Source organism: Octopus sinensis, linkage group LG2, assembly GCF_006345805.1.
Source record: "Octopus sinensis linkage group LG2, ASM634580v1, whole genome shotgun sequence".
Taxonomy (NCBI): domain Eukaryota; kingdom Metazoa; phylum Mollusca; class Cephalopoda; order Octopoda; family Octopodidae; genus Octopus; species Octopus sinensis.
The window spans coordinates 154,123,506-154,149,642 of NC_042998.1; the positions used below are offsets into that span (position 1 = coordinate 154,123,506).

At 37.4% G+C, this 26,137-nt stretch overlaps 1 protein-coding gene across 6 annotated transcripts in view; it reads left to right on the forward strand.

Moving 5' to 3' along the window:
• Positions 1 to 26,137, forward strand: part of LOC115232387 — a 197,515-nt gene that overhangs the window by 126,471 nt on the left and 44,907 nt on the right. For 3 of the 6 annotated variants that reach the window (XM_036500246.1, XM_036500258.1, XM_036500249.1), the window contains 3 exons: positions 5 to 21; positions 9,234 to 9,306; positions 9,894 to 9,929. In XM_036500246.1, the coding sequence (XP_036356139.1) occupies positions 5 to 21; positions 9,234 to 9,306; positions 9,894 to 9,929 (126 nt within the window). Of the gene's footprint in view, position 1; positions 22 to 9,233; positions 9,307 to 9,893; positions 9,930 to 26,137 lie in introns of all 6 variants that reach the window. The other 3 variants (XM_029802245.2, XM_029802243.2, XM_029802244.2) reach the window with 1 other exon arrangement.

The window sequence follows — 26,137 nt, forward strand, 5'->3', positions numbered from 1 at the left end:
GCTGAAGGCAAAAGGTAACTTGTAAGTATATTATATATATTCAAATAAATTTTATAGTTTTACATTCTCTATATTACTCACTTTATCTCAAACTTCTTCAAGAAGTGTTTCACTATTAACTTAACTTTGGTTGATCTCCAGTTTCATGCATGTCTCTGTCAATAATACTAATGTAGCTGAGTGATCCTCATCTTCTATTAGGGTATAGATGTATCCCATATACTACATGTGACATTGCCTGGTACTCAGCTCAATAGCAGTGGTCAGCAAAGCCACTGACATGGGTTTTGTGCTCATATCATGAGATGTTTTGTACTTATGATAAACCTGATGGTTTGTTGAAACTTCTTCATAATCTAGATTTTGGCCATGTAGAGAAGAATGCTCTCTACTTATACCCTTAAGAAGGCTTGCCTTATTGAATCTGAAATACTTAACTGACAAACATTTTGGTGCTTGATACTTTTGGGCTAATTTTTGCATGTCAGAAAGTCTTTCTAACTGTCAGCAACATATTTGGAATTACTGACTTCCTTGAGTTGAGTGCCATCATTGGAACACATCAACAATTGATTTTCATCTTCATTCACGATCATATTCTCAATATTTTTTGCACTGACAAACAAACCCCTGTGACTACAGTATTCCCAAGGGGTATAAACAAGCCTTGCACAGCACACAATTGATGATTTATGAGTACAAAATCATTAGCATAGGCAAAGTCAGGGTGATACAAGCTCTGTTTTGATTACTTGTGATTGATAGGGAAATTTTTATTTAGGAAAGGACTGAGATGGTTTGTTTAGTATTCTTCCTTGAAGCAAGTGGTATTTATATTCAATAAAAATTGAAGAAAGATAGCCAAGTAATTAAAACACCTTAATGTTCAAGGTCCATAAATTCAAATCAAATACTAGTGTTGAAGTTTTGAATAGCTAACTTTATTATATAGATCTCAATTTATATAACTGTCATGGATATGTTCCAGAACTTCTGGCTATAGTCTTAAGGGAAATTTGTCTTAATTATTACAGAAACCCAATTTAAGCACTAAAGTTTGTAAAATGATCCAATTTTAACTTATATTTTATTGACTTTAAACATGATTAAATTGTCAAGATTCCTATTGGAAGATGTGAAGCAAAAATTGATAATAAGCAGGTGGTGTTCATTTTAAATTGGGAGAGAATTTTGAAGTGTGTGATGTAGTTGTCATTGAAGGAAAATCATAAATGAGAAAAAATGGATTTGTGGGGGGATACTACTGACATTTAAAACTGAAAGAGTATTATCAGCATCAAGTAATATAATAGAGCCAGTTATGCATCAGATCAGTATGATTATTTTCAAGTCCAAGGATTTGTGGAAAGAGATTTGGGCCTAGAGATATGAGAACTTTGGTAACAGAAGAAAGTTTTAATACCACTGAGATCATATGTTATCCATATAGGAAGTATTAGAATCTATACTGGAAGAAAGAGAGAGAGAGAGAGAGAGAGAGAGAGAGTAGTATAATAAGTAGTTTTCCTCATTTTAGAAATGTTAGATGTTGAACTAATTCTTGAGATAATAGAGTTTTTCTTAAGGAGGACTGGATGCATAGGTATATATTTTTATAACATAGTTTGTTAATGGAGAAAGGAAAGTTAAATAGCTTAGTTAGAATAGATCATATGCATGTCATATATGGCACATATTCTAGGGCTGGTGGATTTGACACTCCTTCATTTCTCTCCATTTTATTCATTTTACTCTTGCTTCACACCTCAAAACTCACGCAGTAGTTGTGATGAAACTCTTTACCATATATCCTTTGGCTGTATTTCCACAGCAGTGCACTCTATCCTGCCCTATGTGTTCCCTGCAATTACTGAAATGTACCAATTCAAATTAAACATTAACTACATTAATATAATCCAAATTTCCTAATTTTCCAATCTAGGAAGTTAAAAGAAGCTTAATACCAATCCCTTTATTTTTTCAGTCAGCTATATCAATGTTTCCACCAATCAATAAATGCCATCCTTGGTTGTTTTCCTCCCAACTTTGGTTGTTTTCCTCCCAACTTTGGTTGTTTTCCTCCCAACTTTGGTTGTTTTCCTCCCAACTTTGAAAACTAAAAAAGAAATTTAAATGTTTAACTTTTGAAACCAGTATTTTATGTTAAATAGCAAATTTTACTATGAATAACTGAAATTTACTTTTTAAATATTTATCTATGGAATAAAACTTGAGCTGATCACACATGAATTAGAAGTTTCTTTACCAAAGAGTTTGTTCATGCTTGTATTGGTAATGTACTCTCTGAAACTTAATGCATCCACCCTACATTCTCTAAGTTTTCATCTTTCCCTCTCTTTCCCTTTGTCTTATTGATTAACTTCTTTTGTATATTATGTATTTCTTATGTTTGTCTTGACTGAAGAGATCATATTCATTGGATGCTGTTGTAGTAGTGACAAATGTATCTCTTTGTTTGAAGAAAATTGTATATTTATTGATAAGGAATTAATAGGTTGAAGCAAGCATGCTGCAAGAACAAACTGTGCTCCTCATGTTTCCATATGGTTTTTCATTTCATTATGAATTTAGTTTGTGTGCTATTTTTACATTCTTTGTACCTTAGAATGACTTATTATGGATGTCTTCTACATGTGCTGTAAAAAGAAATATCTTCAGAGAACCCGATAAGCTATTCTATAATATCTTATTTGATATCTTCAAATTTAATTAGCATGAACTAAAATCATTTTGACTCAATAAAATAAATATCTGTACTTCCCTGAAGCACATGTAATGTACTACATTATCTATTTTCAGCGTCTTCAAATTGGTTTAAATGCATATAATAAGCAAGATAGCTTCCACCCTCCTATGATAATGTCTCAGAAATTTTTTACACTATATTTACTGATTCACAAAAAAGGAAGAGTATTTTCTGTGTAGCTCTAAAGAAGCTTCCTAAATGTTCCAGTTATATACTATATATCTTATTCCATGATATATATATATATATATATATATATATATATATATATATATAGTAAGAATTTTTCATCAAAAGTAGAGTCCAGAGTAATCCATAGGTAGGAGAGGTGCATCCGGAGTGTAAAAAGTCCCAAAAAGAATCCGTAAAGGGTAGAAAGGTAGAAAGCCCAGTGGAGAAGTTTGTGGGTGATGAGAGGAGACAGGATCAACTGATATATGGGGAGAATTCACGAAAAAAACAAAAGACAAAGACAGGTGGTGTAGAAAACAAACAGATGTATTAGTATAACACTCGGGAATTGAAGAAGTCTTTTATGTTTCAAGCCTACGCTCTTCCACAGAAAGAAACAAGGAGAGAAAAGAATGTGTGTAGTGGCTACCGATCTATCATAGCGACTATATATATAGTCGACTATGTGTATATATATATTTGTGTGTATATATATATATATATATATATATATGTGTATGTGCACATGTGTGTATATATGTGTATGTATGTATATATATATGTATACATGTGTATATGTGTGTGTTTTATTTAGCTGTTTGTGTGTGTGCAATTAGTTTCGTTTAGAAATCTTCTGCGGACAGATATATATATATTCTTTCTCTATTTCTTCCTTCTCTCTCTGTCTCTTCAGTTCTCTCCCTCACGCTTCTCCTTGTCTCTTCATTACTCTCTTCTTTCTTACTCTCCTCTTTCAGCTCTCAATCTCTCTTACTCAATCTCTCTTCTCTCTTACTCTCTTCTTTCGGCTCCCAATCTCTCCTTAAGTACATAGACGCTCTCTTTCTCTATTTCTTCCCTACCCCCTATTGCACTATTAGATAATATAAATTAATATAATTAGATAAATAGATAGATAGATAAAATATCAAGAATGTCCAGAACCTGGAAAAGTGACAAATTGGCGTTGTTCCTGAGAGGATGGCGATGCGCTGGCGGAGAAAATCCAGATAACATAATTACGGCTGCGCTGAAGAGCAGTGGATACAAAAGGACGTCAGCTCAAATAGAGCGGAAGAAGCAAGAATTTATACGCTCCTACGCACTTGTCAGATCGCACATTAACATGCTGGATGCCATCTTTGACAGTGAAAAAAGTGAACAAAGTAAAGATGGCAAGGATGGAGACGCAAGCGCTGATGGAAAAGGTCACCCCCACCTGGTAGACGCCCAGGAAGAAAACTCCAGTGAGAAACCTGCCCGGGAGGTAAACCCAAGTGCGGGTGCTCCTACCGGCACCAAAAGCCATGGACATGGAGATGAAAGAACCAAAAAAGGAGGAAAAACTAAAACTAAAACTCAGGCAAAACCAAAAAACGAAACAGCCAAGGATAGAAGCAAACTTAAGCAGCGCACATGGGTATGTAGGTTCTACCTGAGAAGTGCCTGCCGGCATGGAGAGGAAGGTGCAGGCTGCCGTTTTGCACATCCGGGACCCTGCCGCAGGAACCAACCACCGAAAGGAAAAGGGATGGACCACGCACCACCTGCCCCAAAACGGAGGTACGCAGATGTGGTGCGTGCCACAAACCGCCAACGTGTTGTTGAAAGGGCAGCTGCTGAACAAGAATCTTTTTTGTGCATGGCACAAAAGATTGTACAGCAGCTAACCTGGCTCCATCAAACTCAAGCTCGCAAATGGTACTACCCACAGTTCACAAGACCACCACAGCAAATAAACCCAAGGTGGACACCACTGGCAACAGCATACACCTCACCTCGATGCTCCTACTGAACATCAGAGGACTACTAACACACAGTAACAGGACAAAAGTCCCGTTCTTGAGAGACTTTGTTGCATGCAATCAAGCCTTATGCATAGCACTTACGGAAACACACCTGAAACCGGACATAGCAGATGCGGAATTACACATACCACAGTATGTTGTACTACGGACCGACAGAAAAGAAAGGAGTCATGGAGGAGTTGCTATGTACATCTGTGAGGACCTCACACCCCAGGTCCTTTTGTCATACTCAAACTCGGTGTGTGACACACTAATTGTACATGTAAGGCAACTTGGTGTAGTTGTGTGTGCTACATATCGCCCTCCAGATGCCCCAAGCCATATGGGCAAGTTTGAAGACTGCCTTATAAAAATAGAAGAAGTTCTAGTCACACTAGAACAGCACATAAGTGTACTTCTCATGGGAGACTTCAACCTACCCAATGTCAGATGGCCCGAGGGCCTTTCTCTCCCAGGAATGACACGATGTGAACGGGGACAGGCGAGGTCCCTCCTGAACCTCATCAACACCCTGTACATGGAGCAAGTAATACTCCAACCAACCAGGGCAGGTAACACACTGGATCTCTGCTTCACAAATAATATGGATCTCATCCATAATGTGAAAGTGACACCGACACTACTCTCGGATCACAACATGGTAGAGCTGACCATGTACGGGCCAAAGGAAAGCATGGACATGCAGCCTACAAGAAACTCTCAGAATCTTTCCAGCTTGAACTTCAATAAGGCAAACTGGAAACAAATTGAGAAAGAGATCCTCAAACAAAACTGGCCTGAATGTCTCTCCTCGCCGGACATCGACATGAAACTTCAACAATTCATGTCTGTAATGCAAGCCATATGCTACAAATGTGTCCCAGAGAGAAAGGCCACTGTACACAAGAACAAAATCCCCAGAGAGAGGAAAATTTTAATGAGACGGCGTACAAAAATCTCAAATCACCTAAACAAACAAATTGAAAGCAGTGAAAAGTCCCGCCTGAAAATAAAACTGTTGGAAATTGAAAAATGTCTGCAACTCTCCCATGAAAAGGAAAGAGCAGACAAAGAAGCCTGGGCTATAGACAACATAAAAACTAACCCCAGAGCTTTCTACAGGTATGCCAAAGAAACAGCTACGGTGCACTGTAGGATAGGGCCACTCCTTGAAAAGGATGGCACACTCACAGGAAAACCAATGAGGGTAAGTGAAATACTGAATGAGCAATTCAAGAGTGTTTTCACTCCACCCCTTGGGCATTTCCAAATCAGCAATCCAACTGACTTCTTTACCACTGCAGATATAAAATCAGAGGCGACGACGATAAATTACATCGATATAAAGGAAGACGATGTAATAAAGGCTATAGATGAAATGAAAACAGACTCAGCTATTGGCATCGATGGATTCCCGGCAATCCTCCTAAAAGCATGTAAGAGAGTCCTAGCAAGACCATTGCAGTTCCTCTTTCAGAGCTTCCTTGCAGCTGGCAAACTTCCAAGAAAACTGAAGGAAGGTAAAATATGCCCTATTCATAAAGGAGGTAGCAGAGCGGAGGCCAAGAACTACAGACCTATCTCTCTGACCTCACACATCAGCAAGGTCATGGAACGAATAGTCAGAAGGAAACTAATCACCTTCCTTGAAGAAAATGACTTGCTGCCTGACACCCAACATGGTTTCCAACCAGGAAGAAGCTGCTTAACTCAGCTCCTACAACACTATGACTGGGTGCTGAAACAACTGCTCAACCACTCAAATGTGGAAGTCATATATCTCGACTTTGCAAAGGCCTTTGATAAAGTCGATCATGGAATGATATGTCACAAACTGCGTGATCTTGGCATAGTTGGAAAATTGAGAGAATGGCTTCATGACTTTCTGAAGAATAGCGGTGTTCCGCAGGGCACTGTTTTGGGACCATTACTGTTCATAATGGCCCTCTCAGACATGCCCTCAGCCACACAGAGAGCCACGATCACAATTTATGCAGATGATACAAAAGTTTCACAGGCAATACAGAACCCTGAGGACACTAAGCACCTGCAATGTGAGCTGGACGAAATATACAAGTGGGCTGAAAAGAATAGCATGCAGTTCAATGCTGAAAAGTTTCAAGCTTTATACTATCAGCATGCAAAACTGAATGCAATACCCAATGAATACACTGGACCCGGAGGGATTGCAATCCCAGAGGCACAATCAGTGTGTGACCTGGGTATTCACATGAGTGATGACGCGACCTTTCATGTACATGTTGCTAAACTGGCAATGAAATGTAGACGGCTGGCTGGATGGATTCTTAGAACCTTTAGAACAAGAGAACAAGAAACCATGATGGTCCTCTGGAAGACACTTGTCCTAAGCCACTTTGACTATTGCTCTCAGCTATGGTCACCATCCAGTGTCAAGTTGATCACAGAACTTGAGGCGATCCAACAAAGCTACACGAAGAAGATAGCCTCTGTGCAGCATATGAGCTACTGGGAAAGACTCAAGAGATTAAAGCTCTATTCCCTGGAGCGTAGGCGAGAAAGATATGCCATAATATATATCTGGAAGATCCTGGAAGGACTTGTCCCAAACTTTGGCATCGAGAGTCAGACAAATGCCAGAACTGGGCGCCACTGCGTAGTACCAAGGACTCCAAATTTGCCATCAAGATGTAGGACAAGATACTGTGATAGCCTGGGCTTCAGAGGCCCACAGCTCTTCAATATCCTCCCGAAGAACCTGAGGGACCTGCATGGTGTAGATGCGGATGTCTTTAAAGTAGGACTGGATCACTTCCTGTCAGGTGTCCCGGATGAACCAACTTCACGGCAGGAGGTGCAGATGAGGGCAGCTGCATCGAACTCTCTCATGCATCAGATGGCGTTTGCTAAAAAGCATCCGTGAGGTAAAATCGTGTAGCAAACCAAATGGCGGTGCCCTAGCATGGCCACAGCTCATTAGCTGAAACTGGAAAAATCAAATCAAATCAAAATCATATATATATATCATGGTGACTATGTATATAGTAAGAAGCTGTGTAGCAAGAAGCTTGCTTCCCAACCACATGGTTCTGGGTTCAATCACACTGCATGACACCTTGGGCAAGTGTCTTCTACTATAGCCTAAGCCTTATTAGTGGATTTTGTAGACAGAAACTCAAAAAAGCCCATATATAATATGTTTGTATGTGTGTGTGTTTGTCCCCCATCACTGCGTGATAACTGGTATTGGTCTGTTTACATCCCCATAATTTAGCAGTTTGACAAAAGAGACTGGTACAATATATACCAGGCTTAAAACAAATTTTTTTTTGAACTATGGAGTCAATTCATTTGACTAAAATTCTTCAAGTTACAAAAAGTACAACATTTTCTGCTTGACTGAAAATTAAAATTGGCTCTGGATCACAGGCCATTAGAATTATTTTTTGAAAAACTTATGGTTTACTGAAGGTAACATCTGCACATAAGGATAGGCCTTAGAAATGATGATATTTTATTGTGAAATGTCTCTTGTAAAGGAATCTGAATCACTCTATGTTGGCACATTATCACAACTGAAGTCAATTAATAATGTGGGTTTGGATAAGCATTATCATAATGATGATAACATTTTCATTACCTTTTTAGAAATTACTGTTATAAAATAAGAAAATTTTAAATTGGACACTACCAACAACAATAAGGTATCCATTAAAATTAGAAGCAGGGGAACAAGATGTGGAATAATATGTGTTAAAATATAACCAGAATTAACTAACACAGTGTACACATGACCTAAAGGAATCAAAGTTTGGATATATGTGAATATGGATTATGATTATGTCAAAAAATTAGATCTGCTTTTAATATACATTCATGCAAACTCTGGATGGCAAGAGGTAATAAGCATTAACAATACAGAAGCAGAAATAGTTAGGCAGATATTGAGAACTGTATTTTTCAGAAATGGTGTTCCAGAAACATTATTGCACAGTTTTTCACTCAAGAAAACTTCTTAAGCCACTGGCTTTATGAATAGACAAATATAGTGACTGGTAAGAATGTCTTACGAAACTACTACTCAAATTTAGTATCACTGTGAAGAAAATGTCAAACCACAACTGGATTTTCATTCCAAGCAAGAAATAATAATACAATTGCAATTTTTAAGGGTGAACACAATATCCTTCAGATCAAATAAGCTATGATATAAATATGCAGAATTATCCCCTCAAGCTTTAAATGTTATTTAGATAACTTACTAAAAATTGTGATTTGATAATTGATACAGAATCAAGCAATACAAATAGTATTAGATATAGTTCTCAAAAAGCAAAAGGAATTAAACCAATTCCTCTTTATTTGAATTGTACCTGTCTTTAGATTTGTGTTTGACTATCTGTACTTCATAAATCCACTTTCAATATTGGTTTACTTTCTTCAAAAAGATTATGTAAAACAAAATAAGTGAATAAAAAATATTTTTGTTATAAGATATTCCACAGGATGATTTTCTTTTTTCTTTTAAGGAGAGTGCCAGATGGTTGTGCTTCAAAAAGTCCAGCTGAGAAAGGAGCTTCACCTTCTTATGTACCAACTATGGTTTGTTTTGTTTGTTTGATATTCTTTTTTTGTAAAGATTTCAAAATTAAAATCTAAAATATTGTTTTGAAAAATTAATATATTTATTTTTAGTTCTTGTTGTGCAGCCTTAGGTCATCTCCAGTTGATTAGACATATGACATGTTGTCTGAATGACCAAGTGCAATCCACAGACATGCTAGTTCCCAATATATAAATAAGGGTTATCAAAAAATATACTGCACACTCTGACAATCTATGGTTGATTAAATGTTGTACAGTGTTGCCGTCTAAACAATTTGTGCTCTGTCAACTGTCTAATCTGATTCTCTGTGTCTGTGGTTTTTGATGATAATCACAAAAGAAGCATGTAAGGTGAACTCAGTGTGACGTTGGCAACCACTGCTCCTCAAAACTTATTACTGGTGCTGTGCATCCTAGCATAATGTTTCTGGTAAATAATACAGTGCATAAGTACTTGGAGAAGTCAGTTCAGCTGATTGTCTTGGTTTCCTTTATTTACCCCATTAAAGTACTTCTATTATTATCATTACTTTAATGAGCTTCATTATTGTTATTTCATTAAAGAACTGATTTTCTTGTTATAGATAATATCTGATGAACCTCCAACAACCACCATGAAAGTAAGTAATTTATTTTGTATAAAGTTTTCTGTTCATTTAAAATCAACCTTTCTATGATCCTCCATTCAGTACTGTGTTGTGATTTTATATGTGTATATATCTCTATATATATAAAACTGAGAATGTGTCTGTCTGTCTGTGTGTTTCCCTAAAACTTGAGAACTACACAACCAATTTCATTCAAATTTTACACATGCCTTACTTAAGGTCCGGGGAGTGTCATCGAAAAAAAATTTTTAACTTTTTCCCTAGGGCGACCCTACATCAATATCATATCTTCTCCACTATTTCAGTATTACGTGTTAAAAGTGAAACAAAAACATCTCTCTATTGTGATGCAGACACTTTCACTTTAATACTGAAACTATTAAAGTGAAAGTATTATATAACAGGGATGAACCATTAACAGTGGTCATCCATTTTGCTAGAAGAAGATCCGCTATGGTCTTATATGCTACACCACTGGTTTTCAATTCATATTAATCAAACTAATATTCAATTTTTCACCCTTATTATTGTGTGTGTGTGTGTGTGTGTGTGTGTGTATTAGCAATTCGTATAAAATTGCATCAATGACTTGAACTTGAATAAGTGGTTTCACATAAATGGGGATAAATTAAAAAGGTTTGTTGTTATTATTATTACTGTTTGACTATTGTAATCACATTTGTTGGTTCCTCGTCAGGGAAACGTTGTTGTGTTGCATTTGTTAAATAATTGTAAACCGTAACCATCCCCCTTTTGGAGAATGGGCTTTGGTTATTGTTTAAAAATTGAATTGTGTCCCTGTTTGGGGAAATTGACAATATTTTCACCGTCTTTACGGAAGCATTTTTGTTAAAATGCCTTCGATAGAAGAAAGTCCAAAAAGGAATTTCGCTGCAGCCGTACACTTCTATACAAGAGGGAGGACAAGATACAATTGATCGAAATTGCAAGAGACGAACCTACAATTCCAGTCTGTTATATATTTTGAGTATTGTTATCACTAGCGATATCAAGATATAACTTTGTATTTTGTATTTTATGTGTAGATGTATATATATAGATGTACATGTAATATGTACACATATATAGATGCATAATATATCTACCCATACACACATACACACACACATAGGGGAAAGTGTGACTGTGTGGTAACAAACTACGTTCCAAACACATGGTCCTGGGTTCAGTCCCACTGTATGGTGACTTGGCATGTGTCTTCTGCTGTAGCCTCAGACCAACAAAAGCCTTCTCAGTGGATTTTGTACATATATACAGGCATACATACATATATATACACGCATACGTACATATTCAGCATAAACACTCTACCACTACAACTAATAACTGTTGGGAACACTTTCAAACCTGCCTTACATTCGAACCAGAATCTCAAAAACATTGTCGCCTTACATCTCATTCTCATTTCATTACCAACACAGGGAAATAAAACTTACTTCTCACTACGGGACAATGGATGATGGTAACAGATATTTACCACATGCTACCTTATCAAGTGAAGTATATTGTCATCCACTTCACCTCTAACCTTCATAGCGTACAGACAATTCAAACGACCCACATCACTATACCACCACTGATACCTTCCAGACCAGCTGCAGGCCTACAGAACTATTCTTAACAGTGTACGCCAACGCGAGGGACGAATCTTCTTCCTCGATGCTCCTGGAGGGACAGGAAAAACATTTATTACAAAGCTTCTCCTTGCAGAAGTTAGGCAGCATCAGGACATTGCAGTAGCTGTAGCCTCCTCTGGCACTGCAGCTACTTTGTCACCCAGTGGCAGGACAGCACACTCAACTTTTAAACTCCCTCTCAATTTAGCAGCATCCGAAATGCCTTCATGCAACATCAACAAAAGCTCAGATCAGGGACAAGTACTTAAAATGTGTCATCTAATTGTCTGGGATGAGTGAACTATGACTCACAAGGGAGCTTTGGAAGCATTAGATAGAGCCCTGAAAGACATCTGAGACTGTCAGGCTCCAATGTGAGGTGTAACGCTTCTGTTGTCAGGTGATTTCAGGCAAACTCTTCCTGTCATTCCGAAAGGCACTAGAGCAGATGAAGTCCAAGCATGCCTAAAGTCCTCTACCCTGTGGTATCATGTTACAATTTACAGTCTCACCACTAAAATGAGAGCTCAGCTACACGGTGACAAAATGTCCACAAAGTTTGCACAGGACATTTTGACACTTGGTGAAGGCAAGATGCCTCTCAATGCTGCAGGACAAATGGAAGTGTGGTCATTTTCCTCTGTTGTTAATTCTGTAGATGACCTCAAAAACAAAGTCTTTCCCAACTTCACACAAAACTACCAAAATCACAATTGGCTGTGTGAAAGAGCAATATTAGCTCCAAAAAACGTCGCTGTTAACAAAATTAATCAACAGCTAATGCATTCTCTTCCCGGCACTATACACACTTACAAGTCTGTTGATACAATTCCAGATATAAATGAAGTTGTGAACTATCCTCCTGAATTTCTCAATTCACTGGAGCTTCCGGAAAAGGTGATGATGTCTTTATTCCAAGAATTCCTCTTACTTCATCAGGAACAGAAATTCCATTTACATTCAGAAGACTGCAATTCCCTCTTCGTGTCAGCTTTGCCATGTCCATTAACAAATCTCAGGGTCAAACCCTCTCTGTACCTGGTCTTCTCTTGGAAGAGCCCTGCTTCTCGCATGGGCAACTGTATGTTGGCTGCTCAAGAGTAGGAACCAAAAGAAACCTTTTTGTATATGCTCCACAAGGAAAAACAAGGAACATTGTTTACAACGAGGTGTTATAATCTTAACAGCCAGGAGATATATACATGATCCCCTTTTTTTTAACAAACTTCATGTACTTTCATGTATTTATATTAATATACATATATAGGTGTGTATGTGTGTGTGTGTATCAATATATATATAACGGAAAAGTCTAATTCTTCAATTGAATGTAACTGGACAACACCGGGTATCTCTGCTAGTATTATATATATTTATATTTGTATTGGGTTGTCCGGAAAGTTTGTGCCAATTTTTAAAGGAAAGTAAAAGGTCAATAAATACTTGCCATTACATTTTTAATCAATCAAATATGAACCATTTTGTTGCACAATGCGTCTCCATCTTTCCTTTAACTTGAAAATACCCTCTTCTCAGAATTGAGGTGGTTTCATGGCAAATAATTCATCGAGGTATCTTTTTACATCATCCAAGTAATTGAAATTTTTACCATTAAGACTATTCTGCAGAGACCTGAATAAGTGGAAATCCGAAGGAGCAATATCTGGTGAATATGGAGGGTAGGGTAACACATCCCAGTTAAGCTGTAGCATTTTTGCCTGGTTCCCAAAGAAATATGCAGTCTTGCATTATCATGTTGGAAAACAACACCCTTCCTGTTGGCCAATTCTGGACGTTTCTCTTGAATTGCTGCTTTTAACTCATCCAGCTGTGTGCAATATTTCTCAGAATTAATTGTCTGGTTACTTGGGAGAAGCTCACAGTACAGAATTCCTTTCCAATCCCACCAGACACAAAGCAAGACTTTTTTAGGGTGAAGACCCGCTTTTGAAGTGGCTAAGGGTGGCTCATATCACTTACTCCAGGATCGCTTTCTCTGAACATTTTGGTAGATAATCCATTTCTCATCACCTGTCACAGCTATTTTTAAAAAAGGTGCGTTTTTATTCCATTTATAAAGTGAATCACAGATGGAAATGTGATCCAAAAGGTTCTTCTCACTCAACTCATGTGATAGCCAAACATCGTAGCGATTTGTATACCCAAGCTTTACTAGGTGCTCATGAATGACGAATTTTGATACGTTGAGTCTTTCTGCCAATTCTCAGGTTGTGCAATATGGGTTATTCTCAATTAATGACTTGATTTGGTAATCATCTGTAGTGCATGGTCTGTCTGATCGCTCTTAATCAATAAGGCTACGATCTCCACCTCGGAACCTTGTGAACCACTTCCATACAGTTCTTTCGGATAAAGAAACATCACCGTAAACTGCGCATATTTATTTGGCTGCTTGTGAAGCATTTTTCCCTTTATGGAAAAAGAAAAGCATCAAGTGCCAAAAATGAACTTTCTTATCTTCCATTTTAAAGGGTTACAGAATTAACACAGGTTATAGGAACACAAACCTTCTTCCATAAAAAGATAGCTTAAACTGTGTTCTATAATGGAGGTGTAGTCAAATCCTATTTCATGGACTCAACCATGTTCTAAAATAAGTCGAAAGGTAAGCTACTATAAATCGGCAAGAACTTTCTAGACAACCCAAGATTATAGATATATCTATCTATATATAACTGCGGAATCTGTGTCATCTTGAAAGAAGGATCAGAATTTATACTGGAACAAGGCCACCAGTTCACCATTAGAACAAACTTCACCTGCGCATCAGAAAACTTAATTTACGTCATAACATGCGCAGGCTGCAATAGGCAGTATATAGGCCATACAAAAAATAGCTTACGTAACAGGATGGCGGTGCATAAATCACAAATTAGAAACCCTGATTACCGCAAAATACCGGTCAGCGGACACATAGATAGATGTGCTGGAAATGTAAATCCGAAATTTACAACTAACCCGCTTTATAAATTCAGTGACAACGCAACCTTCACACAACGCCAAAATAAAGAACTATACTTCATAAAAAAATTTAGACCAAGTTTAAACACCCTGGGCCAGGAATACTAAAACAAAAGATAAGTCCTCCGAAAAGGAGAACCAAATTTCACCACGGCCGCTACTTCAAACAGACACTCACTCTGACGGAAATATGCCTTAGTAAAAAAGGGAAAAAAATTCTTTCGTGCAAATCTGACCCTGATACATACGATACAGCTAAGGGTCAGACCCGATTCTGATTGGTCAACAAGTTGATGACGTCTAGCTCTGCTAGAATGGACAGGATACAAACAGGGGACAGTCATTAGTCAGAATATTGATGACGTCCTTTTCTGCTTGAATAGTCACCTAACAAGTACAGACAGGGGGCAGATCTAATGTAGCTATAAGTCGTGATTGGGCAGAATCTGGATGACGTCCCGCTATGCTTGACTAACGAAGCGACTGGTCAAGACAGGAAACAAACAAGAGGGAGTTATAATGCAGCGATTGGTCAAAATAATGATGACGTCCCGTTCCACTTGGTTAAAGCCACCTAACAAAACGATTGGTCAAAACATTGATGACGTCACGCTACGCTAGATTGACCACCTAACAGGCATTATAAAACCGAGCATTTCACAAAAACTCACTAGAACCACCCAGCGAACTTCCACCATGGGTCATCACAATTGCTTAGGTAAAAATGAATTCCTCGCTCTTTCGGAAACATCAATCTTCTGTATTGACCGCTTTCCACCACTTTGATCTGTTTTTTGTATTGAATACGTATCGCCACCGTGGGCCACTGCATCGAACACTTTGAACATATACTTCAAACTATATATCAACTATACATGAACTATATATCAACTATACATGAACTCTAAGATGTCTGACTCCGTTGTGTATTATAAATGAATTTCTTGTGTTTGACGGCATGAGCTGTCTCTTTTTATATATAACTTTTTTTGATAAGGTTCATTTCAGGAACTGAAACATGTTATAATGTATATATAAAAATTAAAAATTGTATAATACAGCAGCATTTTCGAACTTCATTTTTTACAAATATATATATGTGTGTGTGTGTGTGTGTGTGTGTGTGTGTGTGTGTGTGTGTGTGTGGTGTGTGTGTGTGTGTGTGTGTGTGTTGTGTGTGTGATGATGATGATATATATATTTATATTATATATATCTATTATGTAAAATCTGTTCTGTCTGTCTGTGTGTGTGTCTTCTAGGATCTTGGGCATCCTCCATCCGATTGCGCTCAGATTTGATATGTAGATACTGATGGTATCAGGGCGTGTATAAGTCTTGAAAAAATTACAAAAATCAATTCCAGATGAGAATGTGATTGATAATGCCTTCTTTGGAATAGAAAAAAGTCTATCTTTATTTCTTCTTTTGCTGGTGTCTCAAATTTAGTTTAAATCAATGTTTCTCAAAGGGGAGGCCTATGGCACGGTCGGGCAAGTTGATTTGAGAAAATTTGACTTAAATGTTTGAGAACTCAGCACTGTCCATTGGACGGGGGGGGGGGGGGCGTTTTGCTCATATATATATATATATATATATATATATATATATATATATATATATATACCGGAGTAATCGCATAAATGGGAAACAAAGCGGAAAAAAGAGTACTCAAATACCAGTGGTAGAGTAATATGCTTTATTTAAAGCAGCAGAAAATTCAACAAAATCTGTTACTCTGAGTTTCTCGTTGCCGTTCATCAGACAGTTTTTGCTAGAATGGAACCGATATATCAATTCAATCTAGACTCTTACAAACGCTACACCTTTAAAAAAAATGGACTTGTTTGATTGGCCCTTTAGAAATAACGGTCAATCTTCGAGCGATAAACAAAAAAAGCTCAAAAATATATGTATATATATATATAAAAATTATAAAAATTATAGAAATTATAAAATTCGAGGAAAAAACCTTACATTGAATAAAATACATATTGACGTTAATGAAGAAAATATAATTAATGCATAGAAATTAAAACTTATAAATATTACACTGCAATACATATTCATATTAAAGTGTACATATATATATCAACATACACAGAAGGATGTGTGCAAACGCCATACACATACAGACGTATAAATATAAATATAAAATATACACACAAATGCATGCATACATATATGTATGCAATCTATCTCGCACGCAAGTTAAAATCATCGATGTAGCGTTTCTCATTTACTGAGTAAAGCTTAAGTAAGGGGGATGTAAAGTTGTATCAGTATCAGTTAGAGAAAAAAAACGAAAGAAACGAAGAGAGAGAAGAAGGGGGAAGGAAAAAAGAAAAAGGAGGGGTGGGGAAAAAAACGAAATAAGAAAAATTATGTAACAAACTGTGTAACCGCGTTATTGACATATATGGAGACAAGTATACAAATACACAAGTTCGAATGGATACATACACATACAGTCGTGTATTGTCTTTGAATAAAATGTACAGTTTTTCTAATAGGCAAAGCTTGCATTTAAAATTATTTCTGTGTGCTCCATGCCTGTATGGTGCCGCTCTGTCCAGAATGCTCCATGTCACGTTGAAAGGTGGGGTTTCCTTTTCTTTTAGTTCCCAGACATATTTTGCTAGGCTGGTCCTCTTCCTATTCTCTGGGTATTTAAATGAATTTTTATGTGAATAAAATCGTGTTTTAAATTAATTTTCTGAAGTCCCTGTGTATGTCTTGTATTCCAATGAGCCTTCTATTTGCACTTTGGCTCTATAAACTACTCCTTTCACTAGACATTTCCCTTCTAACGAACAGGAGTTTTCGTTTTTGCAATTGCATTTCTTAATGGGCTCGGCACCATGTCTAATCTCAATCAGATTCCTATTATGTTGGCTAATGTAAGAGGCGAAATTTCTGCAACAAGAATAGCTAACCTTCAGGGTTCTTCTATTAAATATCCTATAGAATTTATGACCCTGCTTAAAATGCTTAGAGACTAATCTCAAAAATTCCTTACCTATATTAGTCTTTACGGCCAAATTGAAAGCCGGGTTGAACCACAAAACTTTCCTGGTCCTAGTTCTTCGTGCAGTATTATTACCAGCATTAAGCTGGTTGTACTGAATCTTCTCAGAGAATCCACTATTCTTTAATGCACTATCGTAATAAGGTGCAGCATTATGGAATGCTGCCTCGTCCAAAGAAATTGAAGATATTCTTCTACTTACATTGCTGACTAAGTTCCTAAGGATAACTGGTGGATGGTTCGAATCTTTGCTAATATACGATAGCTTTTCATTGGGCTTACGGAAAGGTCTAAATCTATCCGACCTTACATTAAAATTTACGTCTAAAAAATCTACACTATTCAGGTTAGCATCTATTGTAACCCGTAAGCCCATCCTTTGAAAGAAAGCAATAATGTCCTTCCTAAGTCTATCTGATTCATGGCCGTTTAGATTATGCGTGGCTATAAGGCCGTCATCCCTATATAAACCTGCATCTATAAATGTTTGTGCTTAAGCACACACATACACAACTGTATGTGTATGTTTGTGCTTAAGCACACACATACACGACTGTATGTGTATGTATCCATTCGAACTTGTGTATTTGTATACTTGTCTCCATATATGTCAATAACGCTGTTACACAGTTTGTTACATAATTTTTCTTATTTCGTTTTTTTCCCCACCCCTCCTTTTTCTTTTTTCCTTCCCCCTTCTTCGTTCCTTTTCCTTTCTCTTCCTTTCTTATGTTTTTTTTTCTCTAACTGATACTGATACAACTTTACGTCCCCCTTACTTAAGCTTTACTCAGTAAATGAGAAACGCTACAGAGATGATTTTAACTTGCGTGCGAGATAGATTGCGTACATATATGTATGCATGCATTTGTGTGTATATTTTAGATTTAGATTTATACGTCTGTATATGTATGGCGTTTGCACACATCCTTCTGTGTATGTTGATATATATATGTACACTTTAATATGAATATGTATTGCAGTGTAATATTTATAATAAGTTTTAATTTCTATGCATTAATTATATTTTCTTCATTAACGTCAATATGTATCTTATTCAATGTAAGGTTTTTTCCTCGAATTCTATAATTTTTATATATCGGTTCCATTCTAGCAAAAACTGTCTGATGAACGGCAACGAGAAACTCAGAGTAACAGATTTTGTTGAATTTTCTGCTGCTTTAAATAAAGTAGATGTCTCGGGAAAGACACCAATAGCAAGCGGGGTGCCACAGGGCACAGTCTTGGGACCCTTGCTGTTTTTGGTGGCGCTCTCTGACATGCCCTTGGTAGCACAAACAAAATCCCTCACTAGCTATGCTGATGACACAAAGGTAGCACAGGCAATCAAAAAACCCAGCTGATGCTGACCTTTTACAACAAGATCTGGATGCCATATACAAATGGGCTGAAGACAACAATATGCAATTTAATGCTGGTAAATTTCAAGCCTTACAATATCAAGCTGTAAACACATATACATTACAACACAACTATACTGGTCCAGGAGGGATCGAAATCCCAGTATCGAAATCAATACGGGACCTGGGGATAGACATGAGTGACGATGCATCTTTTTCTTCACACATCGCGAAGGTGGCGACAATGTGCAGACGACTCACTGGCTGGATCCTGAGGACATTCCGGACAAGAGACTGCGAGACCATGTTGACACTATGGAAGACATTTGTCCTAAGCCGCCTGGACTACTGCTCCCAACTGTGGTCACCGCATAGTGTCAAACTAACCACAGAGCTTGAGACAATCCAAAGACATTTCACCAAGAGGATTTCCACCATGAAAGAAAAGAACTATTGGGAGAGGCTTAGGGAACTCAATTTGTACTCCTTGGAACGAAGACGAGAGAGATATGCAGTGATATACATATGGAAAATCCTGGAGGGACTAGCACCAAATTTTGGAATTGAGAGCTGTTCCAATCCCCGTACAGGACGTCACTGTGTGGTGCCAAAGGTCCCGTCTTCCACATCCAGGGTAAGGAGCAGATACTGTAATAGCCTGGGGTTCAGGGGCCCTCAGCTGTTCAACAAACTGCCAAGAAAACTAAGAGATCTACATGATGCGGATGTGGACATTTTCAAAAAACATCTAGACAAGCTGCTTTCCGGGATCCCAGATGAACCCACTGCAAGGTACGAAGGTAACCTAAGGGCAGCAGCTACAAACTCTCTCTTAGATCAGTGGCCAGCCACGGCAAACTGGACTTAGAGAGGGTAGCAACAAGGGCGGTGCCCCAGCATGGCCTCAGCCGGATGGCTGAAACAAGTAAAAGAGTAAAAGAGTAAAAGAGTATATATATATATATATATATATAATATATATATATATATATATATATATATATATATTTTATTTTTATTTTATCTAGTTTCAGCTCACGAGCTGTGGCCATGCTGGGGCACTGCCATCATGTATATATATATTATATATCTATATTTGTATATATATATGTATATATATATGTATATATATATGTATATATATATATATATATAATATATGTTATATATTATATATTATATATACTTATTTGTATTATATATATATATATATGTGTGTGTGTGTGTGTGTGTATGTATTATATATATAGAGGGTATAAGAGATATTGGTGTCAAGAAGGCCCAAAGGTGTCAGGTAATGCTGAGTAAGTACTATGGATAGACTATAGTTAAGCTTCAGGTTCGATAATGATATGAATGAGAAATCTAACATAGGTCATGTATTAGCAAGCATCTGTATAAAAATTAACAGAATGAGATAAAAAATCCAAGGCTGTGAATAGTATTCAGAACATTTATAAAGAGAAGGTCTTACAGCTGTTTCCAGGATATTTTATATATCCCTTCATCAGAGACAGTGCGAGAAAATGTGAAATAGAGGAATGAAAAGACGTGAAATATGTAAGGATATTGTATTTGCAGTTCCATTATTTAAGCAGAATGGTATATGTATAAGTTTCCTTTACCTTGTGTTTGAGTCTCTGATACAGGGATGTATAAAATATCCCGAAAACAGCTGTAAGACCTTCTCTTTATAAATGTTCTGTAAACTATTCATAGCCTTGGATTTTTGATCTCATTCTGTTAATTTATATATATATTATATATATATACATCATTGTCATCACCATCATCATCATCGTTTAATGTCCGTTTTCCATGGTGGCATGGGTTGGATGATTCGACTGGGGTCTGGGAAACCAGAAGGCTGCACCAGGCTCAAGTCTGATCTGGCAGTGTTTCTACAGCTGGATGTATTTCCTAACATCAACCACTCTGGGACTGTAGTGGGTGCTTTTTACGTGTCACTGGCACAGGGGCCAGAGGAGGCTGGCAATGATCACAATCAGTTGGTACTTTTTATGTGCCACAGGCATGGAAACCAGTCAAGGTGGCGCTGGCATCAACCACATTCGGATGGTGCTTTGTATGTGCCACTGACACATAAATATATATATATATATATATATATATATATATATATTATATATATACAAAGATACAAGTACAATATATATAATACAAAGTATACACATACATATATATACTGTTGTGTGGGGAAGGTCATTCTATTTTAGTGCCTTATAATTTAACACACGGGTAAAATTTCCACTCATTTACTTATTTATTTTTCTAAAGTTTTTGATGCGTCTTGCAACCTTTTCAATAGTTGTTGACTTGGTCCGTTATCCAAGTTGCATTCTTTTTGTTTATTTGTGCGCATGTGTGTGGGTCAGTGTGTGTGCGCATGTACATTTATGTATACATGTATGTGTATGTATGTATGTATGTATGTATGCTTGCATGTGTGTGTATGCATATATGTATGAGTGTGTGTGCGTATGTACATGTATATATGTGTGTAGATTTGTATGTATGTATTCAGTATATTCATGTGTTTGTGTATTTTATGTGTGTGTTTGCATGTGCGTTTGTGTGTACCTCTGTCTGTGTGTGCATGTCTGTGTGTGTGTTTTTGTGTATATGGGTTTTTGTGACTATGTACTATGTCTGTATGTATGAATGTGTATCTCCATATGTGTGGATGTGTGTATATGATCATGTGTTTCAGTCTTTATCTGCATATGTGTGTGAGTGCTTGTCTGTTCATATTACCTATGTACTTACCCGTCTGTATGTCTATCTGTTTACTCTCATATCCATGTGTCTACATACATGTGCATATACATATACATATACACACAGACACACATACATACATCTACATAACAGCTCACTAACTATTCTACCTATATATGAAATATAAACTGTGGGTGTGGGAGTATGATTACCTACTACATATATTTCCTATTTAGTACTGATGGTGTTTCATTTATGAGGTTGTACTCCTGTATTTTGCCTGAGGGTTGGGTCTTTTGGGTGCTTGGATAAAATGCGGGTGTCAAATTGACCCAAATTACCCCTTGGTATGTTGGTAGAGTATGGAGGTCTGTTTTTTGTTGTCATATTGTCTCAAATGTTTATTTAGTCTTTCTGCAATGCCCCTAGATATCTCCCCTATGTATGTCATGGTCATGTCTTTACAAGCACCTTCTATGCATCTTATACTGTAGACTACATTTCTAGTTCTACAGTTAATGCCAGGGCTAATCCTATATACCATGCAGTTGTCATTGATGCATGTGGTTTTCACAAAGGGGTACGTCCTACATAGTTGTGATCTGATGGAGTTCCCTGTCTTTTCAACAATCTCAATGCTGAGTTTGGTCTCCTTGAGAGCTTTCCTAAATCTATGGGCTAGTTCTTCATGGGCTGTGGCCTCTACAAACATCATTCCTTGATATTTGTCTTTTACACCATGTGTTCACCCTCTTTGCTTTGTCACAAGCTCTTTGCTTCTATATCCAGTTTTTGCTTCTATACCTAGGGAAGGTACTACTTGTTTCATTACATATAATGTTATCTAACTTCTTTCTAGCAACCTTGTATACTCAAACCCTATCTTTTTGATCATATCCAGAGAATTGCATGTGGTGCAGGAATTTCTATACATGTTTCTTCGTTTCATAGGGTTTGCATAGTGGAGACACATTGTTCATTATCCAAACTAAGTCTGCTATTAGTATGTTAATTTTCATGTTGTGTGACAAAGCTGAGTTTTTGTGAACAACATATTTTGAAGCTATGGGTTTCATGTAATAGGAGTGGAGGAGCTGCACTCCATTGTTCACAGTCTCTGACCAAATTCAGTATCCAAGTTTATTGTTGGGGTGCCTAGTGTGGTAATCTTGGTAATCTATAGTTACCTTGATATTTTGATGGATGGAGTTAGCTACTTGCTGGACACGCTCCATTATGTTCCTCTTAGTTTCTACATTACAGTTACTAGAGTTGGTCTTAGCTAAGATATTAATGTCATCTACATACCTACTGTAAAGTAGAAGAGTTGTGAACAGATCTGCTAAGGGATGTTTATGTTTTCTGTCCCACCAGGTCATGAAGATAACGGCCACATTCCCAGCTATACTGACACCAATAGCTGAACCTTCAACCTGCATGTATAGTTTCTTGTTAACCTTTACTATGTGGTTCTTCAAGGTGGTTCTTATGCTAGCCCCCATTGTATGAGCAATCATTCCTTTCACCTGCTTATTGTTCTCAGGGTCTTGTATGGGTACAGTCTAGCCCCTCCAGTGTTCTGTGGTGCTTTTCTTCAATGCTGAGGTGATGGTGGTTGGTTTTCTCCTCTCTGACCTGGTGTGGGAGAATCCACTGAGGTCATGGTTATCTAAATAGTTGCTGACATGAGTTAAATTATAAAGCACTAACAGAGAATGACTCTCCCCAGACACAACAGAATATGCTTCAGCACACAAACTCACATAAAGAATCTTGCATACCATTTTCAGCATGGTGGTAGATACCCTAATTTATAATTTTAATAATCATTATCTTTGAAGGTTATTTTTTCCGTGCTGACCACTTGATAAGTTCGTATATTTTAAATTAGACATACTTGTATGTATATATATATATATATATATATATATATATATATATATATATATATCATCATCTTCATCATTGTTTAACGTCCGCTTTCCATGCTAGCATGGGTTGGACGATTTTGACTGAGGGCTGGTGAACCAGATGGTTACACCAGGCTCCAATCTTGATTTGGCAGAGTTTCTACAGCTAGATGCCCTTCCTAATGCCAACCACTCCGAGAGTGTAGTGGGTGCTTTTTACGTGCCACCGGCACGGGGCCAGTCAGGTGGTACTGGCAACGACCTCGCTCAAATCCTTTTTACACATGCCACCAGCACAGGTGCCAGTAAGGCAACTTTGGTAACGATCACGCTTGAATGGTGCCCTTTTACATGCCACTGGCATGGAAGCCTGTTGGCTGCTCTGGCAACGATTACACTCAGATGGTGCTCTTGGCACCCTACTAGCACGGGCACAAGTGCCAGTAAGGCAACGCTGGTAACGATCACGCTCGAATGGTTCCCTTTAAGTGCCACTGGTACAGAAGCCGGTTAGCCGCTCTGTCAATGATCACACTCGTATGGTGCTCTTTGCACCCTGCCAGCACGGATGCCAGTCATCGAATTTGATTTTGATTTTGCTTTGATTGATTTGATTTCACTTGCCTCAACAGGTCTTCGCAAACAGAGTTTTAGTGACCAAGGAAGGAAAAGGTTATGCATAAGTGAGCTGGTTATGTCCCTGGCATAGGCCATGAGATTATGGTTTCATTTGGCTTGCCGGGTCTTATATATATATTATTATCATCATCATCATTTAACGTCTGTTTTCCATGCTAGCATGGGTTGAATGGTTCAACCGGGGTCTGGTAAGCCATGGAGGCTGCATCAGGCTCTAGTCTGATTTGGCAGTGTTTCTACAGCTGGATGCCCTTCCTAACGCCAACCACTCCATGAGTGTAGTGGGTGTTTTTTACGTGCCACCAGCACCAAAGAAGGCTGGCAAACGGCCACAATCGGTTGGTGCTTTTACGTGTCACTGACACAGACGCCAGTCACACACACACACACACACACACACACACACACAACACACACACACCACACACACACACACACATATATATATATATATATACATACAGTAGAACTTCACAGTACAAGTGTACCATTATATAAATAATTTGTTGTATGAGCTGAGACTCCTGCGAATTTTTGTCTTGAAGTATGAGTGGAAATCTGCAGTATGAGTGCACAAGTCGTCTCTAAGGTAATTCAGTTAATAAAACTGGTTTACATGTTTCTTTTGCATTCTCTTTTTTATAACTGTCATTTTACTTAAAACCCTTAAAAAATTATTTTTGAATGCTTTTAGGGGGCTGGAATGGATTAGTTATATTTTAGTTAATTTCAATGGGAAAAACTGATTTGTAAAACGAGTAAACCGTAAGATGAGCTCGGTCATGGAACGAATTAAACTTGTACTGCAAAGTATCCCTGTATATCTATCCCACTTTTTTTTTTAATCAAGCTTCTTTGTGTTTTTTCCCTTCTTGTTCTTTGTCATTTTCTCACAGCTCAGTGTCCTGGTTTATAAATACATTTAATGTATGAACTGAGCCTGAAAGATTGCTTGGAAAAACATGGCATGTTTTATAAATCTGCCAATTTAAATTAAAGTTAAACATAAAACTAGCTGCAGCCCTTTCATAATCGTGTATTAAATTGAAATTCATGTCGCATTAGATGGAGTATTTTTTTTGTTGATTCTATCTATATATGATCTCTACGTTAGCTACTACACTCATTTTTTTCTCTCTTTGTTTCTCTCCTTGTTTTTTTCTGTGTATCTTTCTGCTGAAGAGCATAGGCTTGAAACGTAAAAGACTTTTTCAATTCCTGAACGCTATACTAATACATTTGTTTGTTTGTACTCCACCTGCCTTCATCTTTTGTTTATTTTCGTAAACTTTCCCTATATATATATCGCCATGACCGACCAGACTATCAGATGTTGCTACACATCGCTGGTCACAATGCGCTTCGCATTGTTTTAGCCTTCAAATGACGCCACCCCGCTGGCTAAGCGAGCAGGGCAATATATATATATATATATATATATACTAGCATTAAAGACCCGTCGTTGCCAGGTCATAATGCTAGTGCATGTATATATGTGTATATATATGTGTACATATTACATGTACATCTATATATATACATCTACACATAAAATACAAAATACAAAGTTATATCTTGATATCACTAGTGATAACAATACTCAAAATATATAACAGACTGGAATTGTTAGCCCGTCTCTTGTAATTCGATCAATGTATCTTGTCCTCCTCTTGTATAGAAGTGTGGCTACAATCCGACGGCTGCAGCGAAATTCATTTTTGGACTTTCTTCTATCGAAGACATTTTAACAAAAATGCTTCCGTAAAGACGGTGAAAATATTGTCAATTTCCCCAAACAGGGACACAATTCAATTTTTAAACAATAACCAAAGGGGGAGGGTTACGGTTTACAACATTTTAACAAATGCAACACAACAACGCTTCCCTTACGAGGAACCAACAAATGTGATAACAATAGTTAAAC